The 24725-nt window shown below is 39.5% G+C and overlaps 1 protein-coding gene across 1 annotated transcript in view; it reads left to right on the top strand.

The window, feature by feature from the left end:
- Positions 1 to 14414: 14414 nt before the first annotated feature.
- LOC121859266 (carbonic anhydrase 1-like) overlaps positions 14415 to 24725 on the top strand; it is a 75999-nt gene continuing 65688 nt past the window's right edge. The window contains exon 1 of the mRNA XM_042356024.1: positions 14415 to 14534. Coding sequence (XP_042211958.1) covers positions 14504 to 14534 — 31 coding nt within the window. The 5' untranslated portion in view covers positions 14415 to 14503. The remainder of the gene's footprint in view (positions 14535 to 24725) is intronic.

Here is a 24725-nt window from a genome sequence, read left to right as displayed (position 1 = left end):
AACAGTTACGTCTATTGAATGTTCTTAGATCAAATACAGTGTTTCAGAAAATTGTATACACACGATCTAACATAATTATTTTCCTGGAGGTAGCATGAATATTTGTACTATAAGAGCGAGGTCTCCTATATATGAGGACACTGTTGCTATTATAATATAAACATTCACTTAGTATCCACGAAAATCTGTCTGGCAGTGTATGTACATTTTTTTTTTGAGACGCTAGATATAAATGGTCAACAGCTGATGGGTGGCCAGGTTGATGGGTGGCCAGGTCGATGGGTGGCCAGGTTGATGGGTGGCCAAGTTGATGGGTGGCCAGGTTGATGGGTGGCCAGGTTCATTAAATGTTGTGATGTTTATGTCCTGCCGAGGTTTAGTTTCCTTTCTATAAATTTTTCTTCAATTTTAACTGAAACTTTTGTGTCTTTGTTCTTGTATGAAGATTAGCCTCTACCATCAGCTTATTTCACCTTGATGCTAATACCACCTCAGGGATCAGGTCAGGTCTGGTTAGAGAAGGTTATGTTAGCATTTGGATGTTTTATCGTCAGGTGAAATATGCTGGGGTCCCAATCTTCATGTGTTCCATTTTTCTTGTCAAATCTCCTAAAAAACTGAAGACTTATCAGAAGCAGATGCTGTAATTATAACTGTGGAAATTTCTGAACATCTAAACTGCTCCAGACACTTCAGTAGACAGATCTGAACACGGGTTAAAGTCAACTAATGTTAAAACCGTAAGAAAACAAAGGCCATGGCTAATGTTACATTAGGACTGCGTCACTGAGTCTTAAATGCTACTGATTCACACTCTTTGAACTTATCCACCAACCACCTCGCTATACTGACGAATACTGTTATAAAGACCGTTTTTTTATATAATTTCCTCCCACAGTCTTTCTATAATATCAAAAATTATTGGATGACCTTAAGATTGGGCACCCTATATTTTTCACCTGACGATAAAACACCCTAACCTAATCTAATATCATTTAACCTAACCTAACCTAACCTAACCTAGTCTACTTTATCATTACCTAATATAACTTAACCTTACTTAATCTAGCCTTACTTAAGCTAGTGATTGATAGGCGCCAGGGCGTGTCCACAAGTCACGGCCGGTGGACCTTTGCGCCATACCTTTGGGGCCCACTGTTGCTCCGAGATCCCCTGCTGGCCTAGCCTGGGGCCATGAGGCACCTAGTTACCGTGTGTTGCCACGAGGAGTCTTGATGATTAAGAGGCTGTGTACTGGCAGGGGAAGATTTACCCAAGGCTGCTTCCCTGTTCACCATGAGGGCTAGAGCTGAGAGCAAAAGGAAGCAAACACTGGTTGCACCTTAACACTAACTTGCTGCTACTACACTAGCCTATGACACCACCCTGTGAAAAAAATATTCACACACACACACACACACACACACACACACACATTCACACACACACACACACACACACACACACACACACACACACACACACACACACACACACACACACACACACACACACACACACACACACACACACACACACACACACACACACACACACACACACACACACACACACACACACACACACACACACACACACACACACACACACACACACACACACACACACACACACACCAAATCATATTTATGTTTGCCGAGTTAATTGTGTGTAAGAAAAATCTTGCGCCAAGAGTCTAATGTGTTGTGTTGTCTTCCGCCTTAGACAAATTATATGTAGTTTGTATATAATTTATATAATTTAATCGTATTCAAATAATATCCTAAGTATTTAATCAAGTGATTTACCTACCTATTTTTTCCTTTAATTTCCCGAATATTTCTTATGTTTTTATAGTATTGGATTTAATTTATTGGGATGTTCAACTTTGAGTCAATTAACTGGCTAAAATAATGGACAAATCTCGTATCGGTTCACTTCGTCATGACTCGTACCTAATGCAATAGAGTTATGACATTCACATTACGTCCTTTTGTGTTAATTCCAGGTTACTGCGCAGTTTATATAGGTCATTAGTATGCGCGCGCGCGCGTGTGTGTGTGTGTGTGTGTGTGTGTGTGTGTGTGTGTGTGTGTGTGTGTGTGTGTGTGTGGAAGGATAAATCACGAATCACTAATTCCCAAAATCTCATCAAGTGATTTGTAAATATAATTACTTTCGGGGTGAAGCCGCGAGCATGTCAAGTTTAAAACGTATAGCCAGAAATTATATGTAGAAAGTAGTCATTACCTTTTACATGATACAAAGAGCTACTTGAAGAATGAGAGGTCTGGCAGTGCTGTGTGTGTGTGTGCGCGCGCGTGTGTGTGTGTGTCTGTGTGTGTTTGTTGTGACCAGTCGAGAAGTTGTTAACCTTGTCGATGAGTCAACCAAACATCCGCGGCTCCGTCAGGTCACCACTGTCCGCCCTCACCCTCGAAAAATCCCCTCCCTATCCTCATCCTAGCCCCTCCCTATCCTCATCCTAGCCCCTCCCCAGGTCTTTAAGGCGGCTCAACCCAATAGGATTTAAAGCCTTTAGTTTAAGATTTTTACTCTCTGCTCCAGGATGCTGTGAGGTTGCAATCCTCTGTCATTTTAACTTGAGATTTACAGATTTCTGTCTTGAGGTAAAAAAATATCATGGAGGTTCAGAACTGTGTTTATATATATATATATATATATATATATATATATATATATATATATATATATATATATATATATATATATATATATATATATATATATATATATATATATGTGTGTGTGTGTGTGTGTGTGTGTGTGTGTTCTGGAGATGACATCTACAGTATATAATCTCTAGAAATCAGTTTACGGGGCTTGGAGTTGCATGTAATGGTAAAGAATTTGAGGATTGCGAACACTTTAAACGGCTTCACACACACACACACACACACACACACACACACACACCTGAAGGTCTCTAAATTTAGTAACACAAAACTGTGATAGTTACCATGAGTGTCACGTTTGTAGCAACTGTGTGCAATACATTGAGGGAGGCGGACCATAACATACCAGGGAGAGAAGCGAGAGGTCGGTGACGTTAGCGTCCTCAGTTTTATAATGACTAAATCCGAGTTGGCGGGAGACAAACATGACATAGTTTAGACATCAAACCTGCTATAAACCCTCATATATGGCCTAAATACGCAGGGACTTCGACTGTTAGTTAGATTGAGGAGTCGTACTTTCTTATTAGGCCACGACTGTAATATGTGTTTACTTTCACCGTCTGACAAAATGTAGTGTACCTGTAGGATTACCCTCCCCCATACCGTACCCACGGGAAGACGTGTCCTCCCCCAAAGACAGCATCATGATAGGACCCAGTAGGGGAGTCATCCCCATCAACAGCAGCTCCCATTTAGGGTGTCCTCCCACCGTCAGAACTGTGGTAGGGCCCAATAGGGATCCGGCCCCCCTTCATAGCAGGTAGTTAAGAGACCACCCCTCCACCGCCCTCCTGCCCACTCCACCACCCTCCTGCGTCGCATTCCAACAGGCGGTTGAAAGAATAAGACCCCAAGTCGCACCACTGCGGTGAAGGTAATGCCAGGGAGGCCTTGACACGACCCGCCTCCCACGAGACATTGACGCAGGGGTCCTATGCCTTCACTCACGGAGATGTTTATTGGACTCTACGATTACACAGGAATTTATTGTTTGTTTACGAATGGACATGAATATTCAACTGCTGTCATAAAAGAGCACATCAATCATTTTCTACGATACTGGAGATATTTGTTTTTACCTTTCCCGAGTATGAATGCCATCTCGCTGGACGTGCCTGCATCTAAAGTACTCAGCGCCTCGGGAGTATAACCTCACGGAGGCAACTACGGAGGCAACAACAGGTTTTACGTGTTGCCAGGCTTTATCCAAACTCTCTTGGGATCTTGAAGCCCGAAACTCCGTACTTAGAGTGAGATCCACAGATGCACTATTCTACTTCCTTGTATTTACGTCTTCTTGTAGCATATTGTATTTTCTACCTTGACAGATGTAGCACACCGTTGAGACATTGTTCCATAACTATTTGACAAATTTCATAACCGAATGACAGAACACATATCGAATGACAATCTAAAATAACTGTTCGTTTATGCTAACGGAAGTGATTGACATAAGTTATGAAGTTGACAGGCGTGAACATTAATCGACAGTCTATATATAGTTTGAGAATGTAACAATTGGAGAATGACATACCACCAACAGTTATTTTAGATTGTCATTCGATATGTGTTCTGTCATTCGGTTATGAAATTTGTCAAATAGTTATGTAACAATGTCTCAACGGATATGTGAAAAGGTGTATTTGTGGAAGGCGTCTGTGTAACACCCTTACAAGTATAATTCTCCACAACCTAGTACTTATGGCTTACTGCGCTTGTATACTGATGGACGAAGATTACTTGATTGTTGCGTCCTGTGGGGTGAGGGGGGTGTACGCGGGGAGGACCAGGGAGAGAGGCTGAGGAGTGTGTTTGTTTACATGGTGGTGAGAGAGGATGTGGCCAGTGTGGGAGCGTGGATGACTTGTTGTCGTGGTAATGGATATGTGAGGAGATTACATATAAATATATATTACTGGCAGGGTGTGAAAACAAATATGAATAAACGATATCACAATCAAGAGATTTTTTTCATAAATTTCAATCAGTCGATTCATAGGCCAAGGTCAAATCTGCTTTATCTAGATATTAATTTTGTTTTAAGTAGTCTCATCAGCATTGCCACCACCACCACCACCCCTTGCCCAGTTGAAAAGTGTGTAGTAAGGTAACCAGTTAATGTTACACGAATTATACGGGTTACAGGTCAATGAAAGCCAAGTACCAACCGCCCAAGTGGCTAACGAGCCGATCAGTGGTGAAATATATAAAAGTAAAAGTAAGTGGTTGAGCTTCCTGGTGGTGTGGTGGAGAGAACCTTGTGGTAGAGCAGTCAAGGATCAGGACTAAGAGTTAGGGTCGCCAGGGCGGGGTTGGCACCTGCATGGCATTTCGGAAAAATATTGGAGATATTGTTGTGTCGGGTGCCAGTAAGGAACCCACCCACTGTACCTTGGTGAGGCGAAGTAAGGTTAGATCAAATTAAGTTAGGTTAGATATACGTTAGATTAGGTTAGGTAATGTTAGGTGAAGCTTTAGCAAAATACTATTCAATAGCCCTCGCTTACAGCACATAGATGTTAAATGCTGTGACAACTTACCACTTCCCTCCCGCCCACAAGACGCGGTCCAACACAGGACAGAGAGGATAACGCATCTCTCTCTCTCTCTCTCTCTCTCTCTCTCTCTCTCTCTCTCGCTCTCTCTCTCGGGTACTCATAATTACTGGGTCTCTACAACTTTGTGGTTGTGTCAATTATTTCCTTACCCACACTATATCGCCTATACATATAGACCTACTCGTTTTATCTATCTATCTATCTATCTATCTATCTATCTATCTATCTATCTATCTATCAATGGCGTTTATTTGGCCCAGTTAAGCTAAAGAACGAAAATTATGTTAAAAATGGCTTCAGAATAATGTTGATATTCTAACTGACTTTAACTTAGCAACATTTAGAGAAGAAAATAAACGTACAGAAGCTATAAACCTTTACCCTGGGGAGCCAAATAATTATCAAAACCTGATTAGTCTCTGAATGATTCGTGGTCATGGAAGAGGGAAAAAAAAGACACTGATACGTGAATATAAAAATGTCATAGGAGAAGAGAGAGCCCGAAGGCAATCTAGTATCAACAACGGGAAATTGGCCAATGTATGATGACCCCTGACCTAATTCAGAGTTATTGTTGACTCTCAATGGACCGATAAAGGTGAGATTTAGAAAACGAGAGCAGGAGGAAGTGCAAATGAAGGATAACTCACGAAAACAATATAAAAACAAATATAACGCCTGATGTGAAAACTAGCCGAAGGATTTAGAAACTGCCCAGGGGTAATATACATACTTAGTGACAGTATATGTGACAGGTAGGAGGCAGGAGAAGTTAGTAGTCTATATGTTGTAAGACGCTAATAAAAACCTGATGCGATACTTTGTTGAAGGATTTTGAAATATCCCAGAGAGCCGAGTTAGAACTAGAGGTAGAGTGAAACCTCCAAAAACGAAATCATCTCTCCATATAGACGGGGGTTTCACAGCTAACAGACCCTAGATATAATGGACTTTCTTCTCCATATAGCCCATTAAATAGAGATTTCGCTGTATTTAGAGTTTACCGTATATGGTAAATCTCAGTGATTACCTTCATGCCCTAGTCACGGTACATCAAGGAGGCACACGCTTCAGTAAATTAAGTCCAAGACAAGTTTCACATATTGGGCAAGTTTCATCCACTTGTCAACAACACTTGACCGAACCTCCTGTCATTTTAATGTGGCACTGCATCAATTGACTTTATATCCCACAAACTGTTGAAGGATACCAACCTTAATAAACATGAGAGAAGATAAAAGTATAAATAAAACTACCATAACTTTTATTCTCTATGTAGAACTTTTAAGTAGACTTTATTCTAATAGTTAGTTTTTTCAGTAACTCAGGCTAACTGGTTATCTAGGATTTTTATGTTACTCATACGAGATGGGATGTTTTTTAAATTAACTTATAGTTACACCAACGTTTAGAAATATAATTAACAATTCAATGAGTTATCATTTCCCTGACAACTGTTTTTTATTTTATTATTTGTGTATTTATTTGACTCATTACTGAAGCTTTCTTTATTACCAAACTTTCTTTGCCTGACTCATAACCACAAGCTTTGAAGGGCTTTTTCATGACCCACACCTAGCTAGGCTGTTAGATATACAGAACAAACAATATGTACTGATTCTGTCCCTAGTCTTTTAGGTTTTTACTCTTATCGTACCTATAGGGTTGAGGGTAATATCCTTACTGGGCTTTTAGGCTTTTGAGTAAAGTTGTTCCCATTATGCCTTGGCTTTTAAGCATTTATTTACTTGTACCTATATTTTTGGTACTTTTTACAAGCGTTTAGGTACTTTTCCATACTTTTAGGTATTTTGCAGGCTTTTAGGTATTTTTATAGGCTTTTAGGTATTGTCCCCAGGCTTTGAGTACTTCTACTTAAAAAAAGACTCAGGCTATGGGATCTTTTTTCTTGGGTGGTTAAGTCCCCGTGCAGTTCCAGTGTCATAAAGCTTACTGTCCGTAACTTCAAACACTTTCCAATCCGTAGCTCTATATTTTTTTTTTATTTTTACTGTCAATATCAAGGTCAGGTCTCTTGTCTAACATTCAACTCGTTATTCAGCAGTCAGGAAACTTAGCGGGTCTTCTGCCCTTCTCGTCAATTGTTGCCCCTCTACTGTTAGATATTATTATTATTATTATTATTATTATTATTATTATTATTATGTTGTTGTTGTTGTTTTTGTTGTTATTACTATTATTATGTACTGAGTACCCATATGGAGAGCACAGTTTTAAGTTAAATAAATCAATAGATGACTCCAGTAGGGCAAACTTCACAAATACAGGAGAGAAAGTTTATAATAAAAAAAGATCAGTTAAACTTAATATAAATTTCAATAAAGTCTCTTGTATGTAATGACAAGATCCGGAATTACAATAGAAGTTAACAATACCAAACCTATTGTCTGAATAGGTCAAAAATATAATTAATAGAATAAATAATGAAGTTCGAAATCATTGATCCAAAAAAGATGTATTACACTTAACCTTATGAAGTTCAAGGTGACACATTTAAACAATAATTGGAGCAAGGTGTTCCACGGTTTCACTGCTGCCTGAAGAAAGTACAGCATGTGGAGTACAGGGAGGTGCAGCACTAACTAGGCTCAAGGGTAACTGACGCAGCCTATCAGAGGTTCATCTTAGTGTGAGAGGCCAGAAAAGCGGTGGAAGGCTACAAGGAATGTGTCTGAATGTGTATGTTGTAGAGAAGATATTGAACACCCAGGGAACGACGGGTTCAAACACCGCTGGAAATATCACCCACTGAGAAATTTGGCGCCAGTCACAGCCTTATCAATAATTATGTGTAGTGTGAGTCAGCGGTGATGCTCGCGCCGATGTACTGTACTGTACTGTACTGTACTGTACCTCACCTCATAAGAGACATGAATTGCACTATTGATATTCATGTTATAAAGTACAGTATTATTGTGCTTTAACAACTAGGCTCTTTCAGCGCTTATACATCTGATATTTATCGGATATTGATGCTGTAATAAACTACTACACTTTAACAACTAGATTAGTTATTACATCAAACATCAATAATAAAAATTAAGACACAACTCCTCATGATCTTAATGTTAAAAGACTGGGGTCCTGACGGCGCAAAAAGCATTATATAGTGACTAACAGAGCACAAAACTTACTAATGCTAAACCGTGAAAATATATTACCCTATCTAACGTTATGGCAAATCTGGTCAGGGAAAGAGTGACTGGGATGGATGAATGATATATAAACTGTGATCCCCGGAGAGATACAACCGCTGGGAGGATCGGTTAAAACACCCCGTAAAGTTCAAGTGATGATTCATGCTGGCCAACCGTGACAGACACCAGAGAAGCAACTTGGACGATGATGGGGGAAGGGAGAGTGCGTTATCAAATGAGAGTCAAAGAATTTATGTAATCAGCTTTCCCCAACAGAGCACCACTATGATAAGATTTTGATGTTGTTGTGTAATGGTAAGGTACTATCATCGTATTGCTCTGAATCTCTATTAAACAATCGTGATCACCTGACCTGACCTAATCCACCCAAACCTAACTTGAAGATTAACCACCCCAGCTAACCTAACCTAACATGACCTAAAACACCAGCTAATCTAACTAACCCCCAAGTAACCTAACCTAACCACCCGACTAACATAACCTAACCTACCCTTCCCAGGTAGTAGTAGTGTTTAATTATAAGGTAAAATAAGCTGGGGAGGGGCTAATCTGTCACCCGTCAACAACTTTCCGTCAACTTCCCGTCATGTCATCTCCATCACCTGTCAACTTCCCGTTATCTGTCAACTCCCTGTCACCCGTCAACTTCCCTTCATCCGTCACTTAGCACCGGTTAAGCCTGTTAAGGGATAAAATCAACTTACAGTACATTTACGAATCTCAACTCTGGACTTTAACTTGATCTTCCTCACTCATGTTCCGGTTACCATGACAACTGACGAGAAAACATTACCTTAAAAGGAATTGAAGGTTGAACTGGAGCTCTTAGCACACTTTGGTATAGGTTCGAATCCTCTTAAACCCTCGAACACCTCTCAGTGTAACTTCGAAACCGACTATCTAATCTTTAACCCCTTTAACTTTGTTCGAAACCCTTATACGAACCCAAAAAACCCTAAACACAAGTTCCAAACTCATTATTAACCTCCAAAACCTTGACCTACTTAAAGATATATCACTTGTTCGCCACCCGAGACCTGAATATACCAGTTGACAGCTCAAGAAATAAGTTTTGAATGTCACTTGGTGTGGTTCGTCGTGTGTCAAAGTGCACGAAACATCAATATATGACATAACAGTGCGCGAAACACATTGATAAATTATTAAAAGATTGCAAAAAATTTTAAATATGATCTAACAGAATGAGAAACACTAGATTTTCTTCCTTACTAACTCTCCTTTTAACTAATTTCGTCTTAATCTTCTTGTTTCATTCTTCTTCATCTGTTAAACACATCTTCACTAGTCGTACACAGGCACTTGAACGGCTCGCAGATAAAGGAAGAATCGGATCTATTAAATTCGATAATATTTTTTAGTTTTTTGGGGAGGAGTTTATCGGTCAGTCGTATGGGTCATCGGGTTCTTATCTCAATGCCCGATAAGTCATGTGACTCCTGTTGATATATTGTTTTGTGGAATAAATAGATATTGTGTTTTATTTAAGGAAATGAATCGAAGGGTTTGATTTGTGGACAGATAGATAGATATAGATATTTATTCTGTAAAATCGTTAGGCAAGTTCACACTGATGCAGCCTGTAATGTATACAGTACAGTTATATAATTTACATATACAGAACTGGTATACAAACAATTAAGTAGACAGTACAGGTATACAATATGATAAACAGAATCCAACAAGGCCAGACAGACAGACAGATAAGCATACAAAGATAGAGAGAGAGAGAGAGAGAGAGAGAGAGAGAGAGAGAGAGAGAGAGGTTGTTCAGATATACCGCCTGACGGACCTTCTTACCATCGCTGAGTATTTGCCTAACACTAATGCGCTAACCGGATGTCAAGCGTAACCTTATCTAGAGGACAATGAGGATATGCTCAATCATTTTTAAAATATAAGATTAAAGTGTTGACGCTGATCTGTATGTTGCATAACCAAAACCTCGTTAGGAGTGAATTTATGAGAAAAACTGATCACATATTGAAATTTAGGTTGAGAAAAATGTTGATGAATGATGATTAGCTCATGTTGGCCCCAGTGCCCCTCGTTATCACTGCGTGGTTTCCTAATGATAATTGTCACCAAGTACTTTACAGAAGCTTTCCACCGAGCTGATAAACTCGTTAGATATTGGATAATGACCACGTTCGCTGCCTTGTCGTTGAATTGATATCTCACTTCAATCCTGACCAATGAGAGAGCGTTAACAGAGTGTACCCACCGGGGAGAGTGAACCTGACCTCTGATTGGTCGATATTTTTATGTTTATAACAGCAGTGCCACCAAAAAACACCCGTTTCTATCATTATCGAGGTACAGGTATTTCCTTATCGCATCTGAAACATATTTGTCTCATCAGAGGCTCTTGACTGATAACAGGGAGATGCATCTCCTGGTTTCATTTTTCGTGTTACCGTTTGCCTTGGTGATTACTCTGTTCTTTTATTATATTTTATTTTTTTAAGCTAATATAGGAGCTGTCAGCTGAGATGGAAAGTGTTTTTCTTTTTTTTCTTTTTTACGGGATTAACCCACCAGGGCACAGGTCAATGACCCATACCAGGGCCTGGGGGCGAAAATATAATAATAATAATAATAATAATAATAATAATAATAATAATAATAATAATAATAATAATAATTAATAAAAATTATAACAAATATTAAATAAGAAATATAATCATACTAATTATAATAATGATAATATTATTATTAATAAAGGATCATAAATAAAAAAAATCAATAGTGAGAAACAATATATGTATGTTGTGTTGTCAATAGTAAGAGAAACAATTGAGACCCTGCAATTGTGTGTAAATGAGGCAGAAAGTCAGATCAGCAACCTGAGACTTGGTCACAATTTTTCTGATGCCATATGACAGCAGGGTCTACTACCTACTACCTGGCATTATTATAGACGGGTAAGGATTTTAAGGGGGATCATATTACAGCTTTAAACTTAGTACATACGATATAGATTTTGGAACTTTGGACTGTTAAAAAAGACGTTTATAATGTGCCTATTTTTAAGTACATAGACACGCTATAAGGGTCTTTTGTACACACACACACACACACACACACACACACACACACACACACACACACAGTATAGTGCCATCTTTGAACTCCTGATAATAACCCATTAAGTTAGCAATCACCACAGACCACCCGACTGCCGAGGATTACTTTACTTATATATCTCTGTGTCTGAATGTTTATTTATGTCTGTATTTGTGTCTGTGTCCTGCCTTAATGTAAATATTTCTATGTATATCTGTAGCTCTGTGCTTGTTTCTATGCCTGTGTATGTGTGTATTTGCCTTTCTGTATGTATGTATGTATGTATGTATGTATGTATGTATGTATGTATGTATTAGAAAATATCAGAATACTAGGTCTATTAAAACATATATTTAATTCCGGTGAACGTAGGTCAAAGGTCAAGGTCACATGTAGAGGTCAAAGTTCATGATCAGGTAGAGGAGGATCGTGTTCTGATTGGCTCCTGCTGTTGGTTGTGATTGCGTTTGTTTGTCTGATTGTATATTTGTTTAGGTATTACAAAAAAAAATGTATCAATAACTAATTAGCCAGGTATAAGATGTAACTCCAAAGCTCACGTTTCATATTTATTAAAAGCCAACGAGACAGACGAGGCAGACAGATGAAATGAAAGAAATGAAAGAAATGAAAGAAACCGGATAACGTGAAGATTAGCCCCTCCAACTTACTTTACCTTAAGCTTAACTACCCTAATCTAACACAATTTAACCTAAGCTAACCTAAGCTAACATAACATATCATAGCATAACATGACATGACTTGACACAACCCAAACTAACCTAACCTAACACCCCCCAGGGATAGCGTTAGGGTGTTTGATAACCAGGTGAAATAAGCTCAGGTGTTTTATTTCAACCTGACTTGTGATACTAATATAGCAGGACTCTTTCTCGTCGAGCCCATTCCGGAGTGTAGTCGACGTAGTACTCGGAGTGTACCGTGCTGAGACTGTTCTTGGTACACGCACTTCCATCAAAACATCATTGAGAATTTAAGCATTTTAAGGCGTTCTGAGATTACACCCCTCAAAATAAAAGATTAGGTTAGGTTAGGTTAGGTTAGGTTAGGTTTGGTTAGGTTAGGTTAGGTTAGGTTAGGTTAGGTTTGGTTTGGTTTGGTTTGGTTTTGATCGAATTGCGCATGCCCAGAGTTTTCAAAGATTCGTTCGTCAGATATTAATGGTAAATGAAGTTGCAAGAATTGATTTATATGAACACACTTGAAGACTAATTAATAAAATATCTATAGGAATTAAAGAAAGACATTTAAGGGGTCACCTAAAGAATCTCCACCCTGGTTTATTTCACCTAAATATTAACCACCTTAATTCGAGGGATGAGGTTAGGTTAGGCTAGGTTAGCGTGACTAATTTTTAAGTGAAATTAGCTGTAGTGGAGATTCTTCTGTTCAGATAATGTCATTTAAGTTATAAGAAATATTGAGTGTGACGGATCCTTATTCCACTTAAATGTAGACAAAAACAGATCGGGATACTGATTCAACAATAAAATGTACGGGTTTGTATAACTTATCTATATATATATACTGACAGGATTCCCCGCTCCCTATTCTGGACGCCACAACGTTTTATGAAGCTGTCTACAGTTTCTACAGTGAAGTGAAAGTGGGATCCATAGACGTGATGGACCATTAGGGGAAGTACAAGAGGAGAGCGTGGTTATGTTGCCCCTCTACTGTACCGCCTTTCACTTCCCAGCGGTTAGGTTCGCTACCCATTCAGCAGCTGCAGCAGTTAGGAGTGTCCCAAATCAGCAGCTGCAGCAGTTAGGAGTGTCCCAAATCAGCAGCCTTTTAATTTATTGATTGATTTTTTATTTAGCATTTCAACACTTTCAGCTTATTGGCCTTTCGAGCGGTTCGTGTTTCCAGTGTTAGTACGTTGGTGAGGTATGCCCGTTACCGCTTATCCCCGGGAAGTAAGGTGTGTAACTAACTGTCTTTCCTGGAGCAGGTTTTAAAATTGTAGCATTGTGATAAGTACATTTATGGTCATAAGAGAGAGATTAACAATTGAATTTAGATAAGACAGGAAAACAACAGCATTGCATAACGTATAGGAGCAGTACATTACAGATAACGTCGAATTAAGTGGCTGAGTAGTGTGGTCGGTTTATTTAAAAGAGGTTAACGTTATAATGTTATATTATTAACTTATTACTGTACTTCAACTTCTAAGATCTGTAAGGAAAACACCAAGGGGGTTAGTAATTACACTTGTCTATCAACAACTGAAATTTATGGGTGATTAAACTCTGTATGAGAGAGGCACAAGGAGTACTTCATGTTGTTAGGTTGACACTATTGGGTTGAAGGGAGGGATGATGGATGGGACAGAACAAGTAACTATCGGCTCTGCTATGACGCAACTCGCCTCTCCGGCCGCAGGTGTCACCACAACAACCATGATCCGGTGCAATAACCTCCTACTCGTCACTGGCAGCGCCCACGGTTTGGCAGCGGAGGTCACGTGGCTCTTTAAAACGTTTCTTTGACCTTTTAAAATGTTTCGATCTAATATATTATGTTTTTCCCAGATATTTGATTTATGACTGTAAAATTTTTGCCGTAGATGTTAAGTAAGGAGAATATAATTTATCAAGCAGTAACGAGTACTAACCTTGGTGGCACTTGTTGGTAAGGTTGTACGATCTTTATATTCATGGCTTGCCGACTTCTCTGATGCTCATTAGTTTTCCCCTATTTCTAGAGTATTTTAGTTTATGGCAAAGTATTACACTCTTAATAAATTAATTCAAAGTAGTTATGTAAATATAGAGATGGGTTCTCTTCTAATTATTGAGGAGTAGCATTTAAGTCCAAGATAAACGGTCTGGTGATATCTGGCACTTTCTGCGCACGTAAAAGGCCCTTGAACCGCCCCAGACTAGACAGTTTCTACCTGACCGTGTACGAGCCAGTCCTTCCTTTTTCCGCTCTTCCACACTTTTGTCAATTTGAAATGGTCGGCTGGGGATACGCAAAGGCAAACGGTAAGTATTAATGCTTTCCAGACATCAGTGCTACGTACCACAACCCCCTGTGGTGTGCTTGTATATATTGTCGAACATATAGAGCCAAGTGTCAATCACGCTCACTAACGTGTCAACGAACGTGAGTAAAATGGTATGACCTATGTGTCTTGTTTACATAGACCAAAGATTTGTTGTGGGTCTCCGGCTCCTTAAGGGGAAAGAGTGCGGGTAATCCTCACTCACGTGTTACCTCCGAGCTGTGTGTGGGGAGTGTGTGTGCCTTAAGCTTGTTTTGCTGCTGTCACCCAGGACGCGAGGCTCCGTGCACTTGTTATACGTCGACAAGGTACTGACTCGCCTGAAGATATAGGACACGTAGAGTTTATATACTGTTATATAATGTACACATTCACTGGTTACGTTAATCTTAGTCTTCTTCAGTGTTAGATAAAGGGAAGGAGCGGAGGGCGACAGGACGACACATATTAAAGCTGATAACTTATTTATTGATGTTTTGGATAATATTGTCCTTTATCAGGAGGATTTATGGAGAAAGACCGAATTACAAAAAGATCCTACCTTCTGCCATCTCCGTCTTTCACTACCACATACATATTTTCCTCTGATCCTGTTCTTGCGATGACGTCATGTGCCCGGGCAGGTGATGTTTCTCTAATATATATGTACAGTATATATAAAAGGAAATCGCTGCTTTTTTAAGTAAAATTGTACTATAGGCCTGACAGCTTGTTGAGGGCAGTGAGGGTGCACTAAACCTCTCCGTACATAAGGAGGCAGCAGTGCCCTTCAGTGTGCTCGACCGTCTGGTTATCCTCAACTAGGAGTGCCGTGGGCGCGAACCAGCGATCCTCAGGTCGAGCAGGGAGTGTTGTATCCTCTTGGTCACCGCACCATAAACTACTTCCTAACTTTGTATTATTTCATGAGAAAAAATAAATATAAATTAAGAGTCTGGGCAGAATCGGAGGACATGTGTACTAAATATTTGCACTATTTTTAAAGGGAGTCATAAATATGGTATTTTCTGAAGGTTAACTTTCTTGTCCAACACAAGTCCAAATAATGATTTCACGGTGGCCAAGGTTGAGTTTACTAGCCTCACGTGATCACGTCTAAATTTAATTGGCAGTTTGGAATTAATATACAGCCTTGACACTTGCGAATCTGTTACCGGTCACCACCTGTTCATATAGAAGATTCACATGTCTGGTGCTCTAAATTGATATATATATATATATATATATATATATATATATGTCTGTACAGTTGTTGTTTCTGGTGTACGGTCTGTCCGGTTGTCTGTACACTAACACTGTAGGTTAGGTTGCATGGAAGACAGGGTGTGAATGCGTGTTGTATTTTCAAGCCTCATAGTATTATACTATTTCTGTGCTGTCTAGCGTACTAAACTGTTGCAATTCTGGTGCTGAGCTGCTGTACCTGCTCGAGTACTTCAGTGTTGTATTATTTTAGGGTACTATTCTATATTTGTGCCTTCTAGAGTACTTGTAGCGTAAGACCCGGGTTCGATTCTCATTTGTTGTTGCCGGAGGGTAGTGTATGCCATAGCCTGTGTATGTATAGAATATTCGAGAATATTCGTGGCAACCGATACGAAGCAACGGTAGATAACTCGTAGAAACCTAACCTAATTTAATATAACTTGACCTAATCTTATCTAACCAAACCTGATAACCGATGAGAAGCTAATCACTCCTACTCTAACTTAACCTCATCAAGCCTAAAGTTTTCATTGAACATAACTTGACTAAATCTTATAGAACCTCTCCTATTCTTATCTAACCTAAATTATTCTCAATGAACTTAATTTCATCTTAGCTAACCTCATCTTACCTTAACCAAACATTTTGTAGCTCTTAACCTTTCAGTCGTAGAACATAATTAACCAAAACAGACCTAAACTAGTCTTGGTGTTGTCAACCTAACTTACCGTTATCATGATGTAAACCTAATCTAACCTACTCTGCCATCATTAAGACTAACAGTACACTATAAGTAAATGCCAATCTCAGGCTAGCCTCAAGCATCAACACCGGGATGAGGTGTCTCGGGCCACGTTCCTGTGAGCGTCGAGTCGAGTCATTGCTGAGAACTTGCTCTGAATCACCCGACAAGTTCACTAAGCGTCACTGAAGGCTCTGCTGCACTAACATGACGCAACGACTGACGGTGATGTAGATGGTATTGATACAGCGGGTGGTGATGATGTAGACGATGTAGAGAGGGTAATAAGGCATCAGATGGTAATGAAAATAGCAACAAAAAGCCGTGATAATCAGACCTTATATGTAGCCTAGCAGTCTACCGTCTGAGTATCGTTATTGGTCATCTTGTGGTCATCTTGCCCCCGGATAGACACAAAAGCTTGGAGGGTTGGTAAAAACAGCCTGAGAACGTTTAGAGTGGAAAACTGTGGTTGCCAATCCTCAGGTATGAAGGCGGTACTCTGATTGTGGTCAGTTAGGGTCTTCCTAGTAAACATAGCTCCTCTGTGTTCTACCAGAGGGGCGGCTTTAACCTCCTCAGCTCTGGTATTTTGTACGCCCACCTTGCGTCCAGTTCCTGTAGTGTGTTGCCACATAGGGATTCGCGGTGCAGGTGTAGCAATGTTGTTTCCTGGAGGACTGGGGGATTGTATTTTACGTTCGTTGACTCATTTTTCCCGTTTTCTAAGAACCTTAATGGTCCTGGGGCATTTTGGCCTTTTAATTGTAACCCTTTTACCCATTGCATGAGGATATGAAAATAGTAGAGCTTAGTTATGGTAGTGGACCTGGGGAATTGTGGCCATTTTAACTTGAATTCGGAATTACTACTGGGAGGTGCACCTGTTGTAAGACGTGAACTTGTTGAGCGTCAGTGTGGCGAGGTAATTGTAGGGGAGTTACCTAGCAGAGAAACACAAGAATGGAGGAAACTGCAGCGGGTCTATTGGCCCATACTGGGCAGTCCCATTTACACCCAACCCCTATTGCTCATATATCCATCCAACCAATGTTTGAAGCTATCCAGCGTGTTCGAGTTAATGATAATGTTTGGTAACTTGTTCCACTCGTCCACTACTCCATTTCCAAACCAATGTTTACCTAATTCGCGCCTAAATCTAAATTTGTCTAATTTAAAAACATTGTTACGTGTTCGCTCCTGGTTGGATATTTTGAGTACCTTTGTAATGTCCCCTTTGTTTAGCCCTGACTTCCATTTATACACCTATCAGGTCGCCCCTCACTCTACGTCTCTCGAGGGAGTGCAAATTAAGATGCTTTAACCTGTCTCTGTACTCAAGGTTCCTAATGCCCGGGATTAGTCTTGTCATTCTCCTCAGAATTCTTTCTCAGGAATCTAAATCCACTCTGTAATACGGTGACCAGAATTAACTGCGTAATCCAAGTGAGGTCTCACAAGCGCAAGATATAGTTTTTAGGATGACCTCGCTAGTCTTATAACTAACACTCCTTTGTATGAACCCAAGTACTTTATTAGCCATGTTTCGAGGAAATACACATTGTTTACTTGGCTTAAGATTCCTACTTATCGTTACTCCTAAATCTTTCTCGCACTCGGATTTATCTATAACATCGTTGTCCATCTGGTATCTGGTTTCTCTTTTTACATCTCCTAAACTGAGTACTTTACATTTGTCCACATTGAATTTCATTTACCATTTTTAAGACCATTCAAAATTATTTTTAGATCTTCCTGTAATTTTGCGGAGTCCTCGTCAGATTTAATTACACACCCTATTTTAGTGTCATCAGCAAATTTACTTATGTTGCTGTCTACGCCGATATCTGTCGTTTATGTATATAATAAATAATAATGGTCCAAGTACTGAGCCTCGGGGTACTCCACTAGTGACGTTGCTCCGATCGGATTTGTGCCGTTAAAGCTCACGCGCTGTGTCCTGTCCTGTAACCACGCCCTAATCCATTTTAGAATCTCTCCTCCAATGCCATGAGCCTCCACTTTTCTTATTAGTCTTTCGTGGGGACTCTGTCGAAGGCTTTGCTTAAGTCGAGATATACCACATCATAATTGTGCCCCTCGTCCACTGATTCGAAAACAGCGGAAAAGAATATTAATAGATTAGTTAGACATGAACGCCCGCTTATGAAGCCATGTTGGGAATCATTGATCAACTTGTGCTTCTCCAGGTGATTTCAAATAGGTTTCAAATGATTGATTCCAGTAATTTGCCTACAATTGATGTTAAACTGATTGGACGGTAGTTAGAGGATAGTGATTTATCTTTTATCGGCTTATATTGACTGATATCTGTTTTACCGTAGTTGATGGGTTCTCTTATCTTTTTCAACCTGGCTCATAAATATCAGTATTTGCCTCATAGCAGAGTCGAGCGATATAGCTAATGTTCTTTCTTTAATATCCGTAGAACGCTTTGATTGTCTTAAGGCTCCAGGTGACTTCTTCTGAGTGCTCCTATATACTGTACATACGCCCAAAAATGTTGACCGTCCAGGGAAGCTGTAGACACGTTCGTCACTCGACAGCACAAAACCTGACGAGCCTCTAAACGCACAAGTGAAGGGGGGGCTGCACACTCCGAGAAAGAAGACAGTAGTAAGCGGAGAGTGGTGCAGGATATGTGTAGAAAGTGACCAGACTAAGAGTAAAATTGCCCTTGACATATTTAACTTATATCCGTGACAGGAAATGACTTTAAAATAGCGGATTGGAAACACTTGACATATATTTGTTTCTATATACTCAATTTATATACGTACACATCATACACTATTATCAATATACTCCCTTGTAATTCTGTACGCCAGATTGTCTTGGATGAACGGGGCTATCAATTAGAACCAGATGGGTATTGACAATTATATTGATTATACCACCACAGTCGATTATACTGGAGTGAAAATGGAAATTCGTACATCTGAACATATTGTATTCATTTGATTTTTAAGTTTTCATCACTTTCTTTACATTGTTGGTGGACTTTATCAAGCTTGTGGAAAGGAATAAAGAGAACAAACTCCCCACTAACCTCCCCGCCCAAACTCCCCACTAACCTCCCCGCCCGACCGCCTACACCCCCCGCGACCGTCACCACCATTATCGACAAATTGACCCGACTGAGGTGATCGTGGTACTTATTTGTAGTTTTTTCTTCGTCCGTTTTCTCTGAACTTCACTTATTTCCAAGGGATACTGCTCAGCTCAATTCGCCTCTGTAGGGGTTTTAGTCTCTCATCATCCCCTGTAAGAGAATTTGTGTGAAGGTAAATTAGTCTGTAAAAGAATTGCTCTACACTACAGGATAATTTTGATGTAAATGGTTTAATATAGTTAAAAATTTAATAGCGAATCTTATTTATTTTATGAGTAGAATGTAAGAATATGCCTACCTATACCGTTATTTCTTAATGTCCTCACGAGCAGCATCTATATGTCTTATTAATACTAAATTAAATCTGGTTTTCACTGCACTGGGAAATGACTATCGTTAAACTGTTTAAGATGAACCCTAAATTTTATTATTTCCAAATGGGAAGCGAGTAAACAATATGCTGCCTAGGGCTGGGTTATATGGCCGGGCTCAAAAAAAAAAATGTTTGGTGGACAGAGATTTAGTTGATGAGAGCGGCACGCCATCTTGGGGTTGAACCCAGAATTTTCAACTGCTTTCTCTTGTCGACGTCAGTATATCCTTTCGAGGCTTATAAATTTATGTTAAACTCTTTGTGCTCCTGACTGTTGGACTGTTTGATTCTGAGTGATGGACTGACAGATACTGAGTGGGTGGTAGTGGAGACGTTGTGGTGTTGTCAAGGGGAGGGGGAGATGTTTGCAACGAGGTCAAGAGGTGGACCTGTGTTGGTGGTGAAGGCTCCCGTAAGTAGTTGATGAAAGACCCAAGTAAACTTTGTATCCTGTAATTTGATCATATACTTGTAAATATCCCCCACCTCCTATTTCTCTCCCTCTCTCGTATGTGAGTATATTTTATTTAGCATAAGCTTACGTATGTGTGGAAAAGACTTTGGTAATCTACACTGATGGAGAAGCCGTCAGCTTGGGGACTTTCAACCCCTTCCATTTTCAATACTGTCGGTCCTCTGTGGGAGTCTGTCAAGGGGGGGGGGGCCCTCACCCACCTCCTCTCTCCTGCTGGTGGTCCCGTGTTAGCGAGCCACATATTCAATTATTTTTATTTTATTCTATTCACCACGACTAGCTTGGCGGGTGGTCGGTCAGACTGTTATGCACTGTTGATGGGTACTGGGTATGTAATGGTTCTAGAATGTACTTGAACATGCAAGAGTTGATCTAGTCTGAATTTGTGGTATATTCAGAGCGTGTACAGGCTCTTGGATGTGCCTGAACAATTACAAATATTGGTCTAGCATGGACTTGGAAAAAAGATGATGGACAATGTTAAAATAGACATAGGAACATGTTGAGGTACTACAGTAGAGGTGTGGTCTCGGGTGAAGCTGTATTAGTGTAGTGAGGGTAACAGTACTTATCTTACTGTGGTGGTCAGAGGCAGTAATCTAGTTTGTGGCTTCCATTTGACTGTTTTAATGTGACAGTTTGGGGGGCGTAATATCATAGTTGGATAAAGGTTTCGGCAGCACGTGAGTTTACAAGCGCTCAGAAAGGCCGACCACATGTGTAATGCAAACCCTCGACAAGGTTCTTTTAGAGGCTATATCAGATGTCCGAAGACTGTGTGTGTGTGTGTGTGTGTGTGTTTCGATACTGTTATGGAACACGCACACACTAAGTCATGACTCGGACGACGGTGTGTGAACGTGCTCTTGATGGTAACTGACAAATTGCACTGGAGGCAAAAAACTCATGTTATGTCCTTGGTAAATGCTCGGTGTGTCAGTTATGGCTATTTTTAAAGGTAATTCACTTCAAATTGAAACTATTTACTTTGCTGAAAGTTAGATAGAACTTGTAGAGTAAGACGGGACTGAACACTGGATAAATTATGTCTTGTTAGTGTTATTATATTATTATTTTTTTAGATAGTTATAGATAAGTGGGTTAATGGCTTTACTGGAGAGATAATGAGTTTTAGAGATATACACATCGAGGTAGATCAACAATGTGAGTGAAGTTCATTCCTTCTACACCGTGAAGAAGTTTGTAATTACTAATGAATGATGAAAAGGTGACCAGGGGAAACAAGCCACAGAAAACAAGGTAAAAATATATTTGGCTAGGTTGGGTTAAGTGAATCTTTTTTCTTTTTTTTCCCGTGATATTTTTTCTTAGATCCGGTGAAAGTCAGAGTTCTGATTTATGTGTCTCTTTGTATGTTTGATGGTCTGTGTGTTTATCAAGGAAACACTACCGTCGTTGTAAATAATTTCCTTTGACATAATTTATTTTTTACTAGACATTTTTCGTAGTGTCAGAAAAACTTGGACGTGTTGTGTAACTCTGGAACTGAAAACAAGGTGAATGAAGCGGAGCCGTTTATTCCATTGTTTAACCTTCATTTTTGTCCGCACCATAAACTGTCACAACTGAAAAGGACATAAACTCGACCTTGACGTATTCTCGCCCTGTGACTGTCAGCGATGTGTAATTGCGCTGGGAAGCTGTGGTTAACGCCTCGTGGCAACAATGAATAAATAGTAATGTTAATAAAGAATTGTAATGATCATTATTATAGAAATAATTATTAGTCGAAGTAGTATTAGTTTCTAGAATATTAAATGAATTAGTTTATTATAGAAATTAAAATTAGAAAAATAAGAAACGATTAGACCAAGTAACACGAAGAATTGCTGTTAACTCGTCCATAACTAACCGAACACATCCTCTGAGTTATCTACACAATGAACCTTGCCAGTGAAACGTTCGAACACGGCGAAAAACTTGAATGAACCCCCTTCTAATGCATCCCAGCCTATGAGTTTGACGACTGGTGTAGTTTGAATCTGAAGAGAGCCGGACTATATAATAATGTTGAGGAAAAGCAAGATATTTAGCGTTGTTTATCGAGGTTGAAAGTAGAGGCTAAGCGGGGAATACAGTGTACTTCATCAATTCTTTCAAGCACATTTCAGTCTGATTTATGGAGCTTCGAAATTTAGGTCTGTATTTTTATTATTATTATTGATTGTTTATATTTTAACCTGAAGATAATGTAAAAAATTAAGGATGAATATAAAAGGTTAGTTTTAAGAATATTTTATATAACACGGTCTGCCCATTTTGACCAGCCAGTTTAGTGTGGATCTGAGGGACGAGGGTTAGTACTGGCTGAGGTGCGTCACGAACCAGTCTATCAGTGTTATTTTTAAATTTGTTTTTGCAGTACTACCTCGGTATATATGAAGTGAAAATGACAGGTCCTTAAGATTTTTTAGGACACCACCTTGAACTGTTCTCCTAGTCTCCCAACCAAGATTTTAGACGAACAGACGAGATACACAAGTAGGGAAGTCTCACTATAACACAAACACACGTATAAAGCTTATCTAGAGCTTGACAACATGGTGATAGGCCAGATAGTGGTTGACGTGTTATTCATGTACTGGTGTAGTCTTGTTTTCTATACAGATGATGTTGAGGTTATTGTGTCCGAGTATTGAACTCAGTTTTATAAAGTAACGCAAACTTAAGTGTCTGGTGTTTAATAACTGCTGGTCAGACGTGCACAACAAAGCCAAGATACAAGTTAATGTTTATAATGTGGAATAATATTAGTTTCAATGTACAAGGTTCAAAATGGTGTAGTGCATAGTGTATTTATTTAATGAATTACAACATTGCTCCTGATGAGGAAATAAGATGATGTTTCCCATATATTTCTGTGCTTCAGTTATGGCTTTGAAGTACGTCCAGTACACCAAACAAGATCTACCAGCGGTTTAAGCAGTTCATTGAGATGCTTTAGTTAACAAGTGTTGTCTGTTTGTCCGATTAAACGTTTATATGTTGATCAGTAGTGGAACCCCCTTGTTATGTCACGCACCGCAAGTCTGAATAAACATTTAAATATTGACCAATTACAGAGCTGCCACTTAACGTTCACGCACGATATGCCTGTTGTTGACCAATGACGACGCCGATTTCGGTCGGTTTCATAGTACTGTATCATCACTGTCTTTAATTGGCTGGAAAAAAAAAGCCGGAAAAGGTATAGATTTTTTACACTACAATTTGTTTCCACGAATAACGATATAACGCTCGGGAAGAGGCAGTTCCATATATTTTTTAGATAACCAATGAGGGAGAAAGACTGGTTTAATTGACTTGTGTATTGTTATTTTAGTCATAGACAAAGGCTTCATGACACTTCTGTTCGAAAATGTAAGAAACACAAGTTAGATACTTCAGCGTCAGATAACCATGTAGTTGGGAGACTCGTGCTGACAGTCTCAGGGTCATAAGGCTGCCCCAGTTCCTCAGGGTACTTATCTCACACCTATATCATAACGAATACCTCTTGGGCTCTGTACACTTAGCCCAATTTCCACCTTACCTGACCCGACTGTTGGATGTTTTACGTGCTCGAGGAAATGCATACAGTACTGTATATACTTTTCAAGCACTCCTTAACGCAGTCAATGAATAATCCTTGGTGAACTATAGTGTACTAGTCGTCAGCGTTCTCTCTCTCTCTCTTTCTCTCTCTCTCTTTTCGTATATGCATTAGTGTATACAGTCGCGGACAAAAGTTCGCTCCCTGTGGTGAAACTGAGCCAGTGAATGGATATCAACTGACATACACTGATTGCCGTCTGGTGCAGGTGTAGTATTAAATCTTATGAGGGGTCGAGACTGCTTCAGTTTGGAATGGAGCGAACTTTTGACCCCGACTGAACCTTTATTTTTAGTGATGGAAACAGCGTTAACTGCTCTCCTTTGTGTACAGTCGAACAAAAAATGATATTTAAAAAAAATTATCTTAAACAATATGACAACGGACATAGAATTCCGACAGCCCTCCCGAAACAACAGGAGTCGTAGTGTTCCCTCTGAGCATCATCGACCCCCCACCCCCAGTAAAGAGTCTTTTAGCAACTGTACAGAGAAAATGGTCACCTGTAAAAACCAAATTACATCAATATTGTGACCTAAGTCCCTCTTGGAGCTGCAATGTTTATATTTATTTATCTTTCTTTTTTTTTCTTCTTCTTCTTATCCTTCCCGACTTTTATTTTATTTTGG

This window comes from Homarus americanus, unplaced genomic scaffold, assembly GCF_018991925.1.
Source record: "Homarus americanus isolate GMGI-L3 unplaced genomic scaffold, GMGI_Hamer_2.0 scaffold36188, whole genome shotgun sequence".
Lineage (NCBI taxonomy): Eukaryota > Metazoa > Arthropoda > Malacostraca > Decapoda > Nephropidae > Homarus > Homarus americanus.
This window is presented reverse-complemented; position numbering and strand designations above follow the sequence as displayed.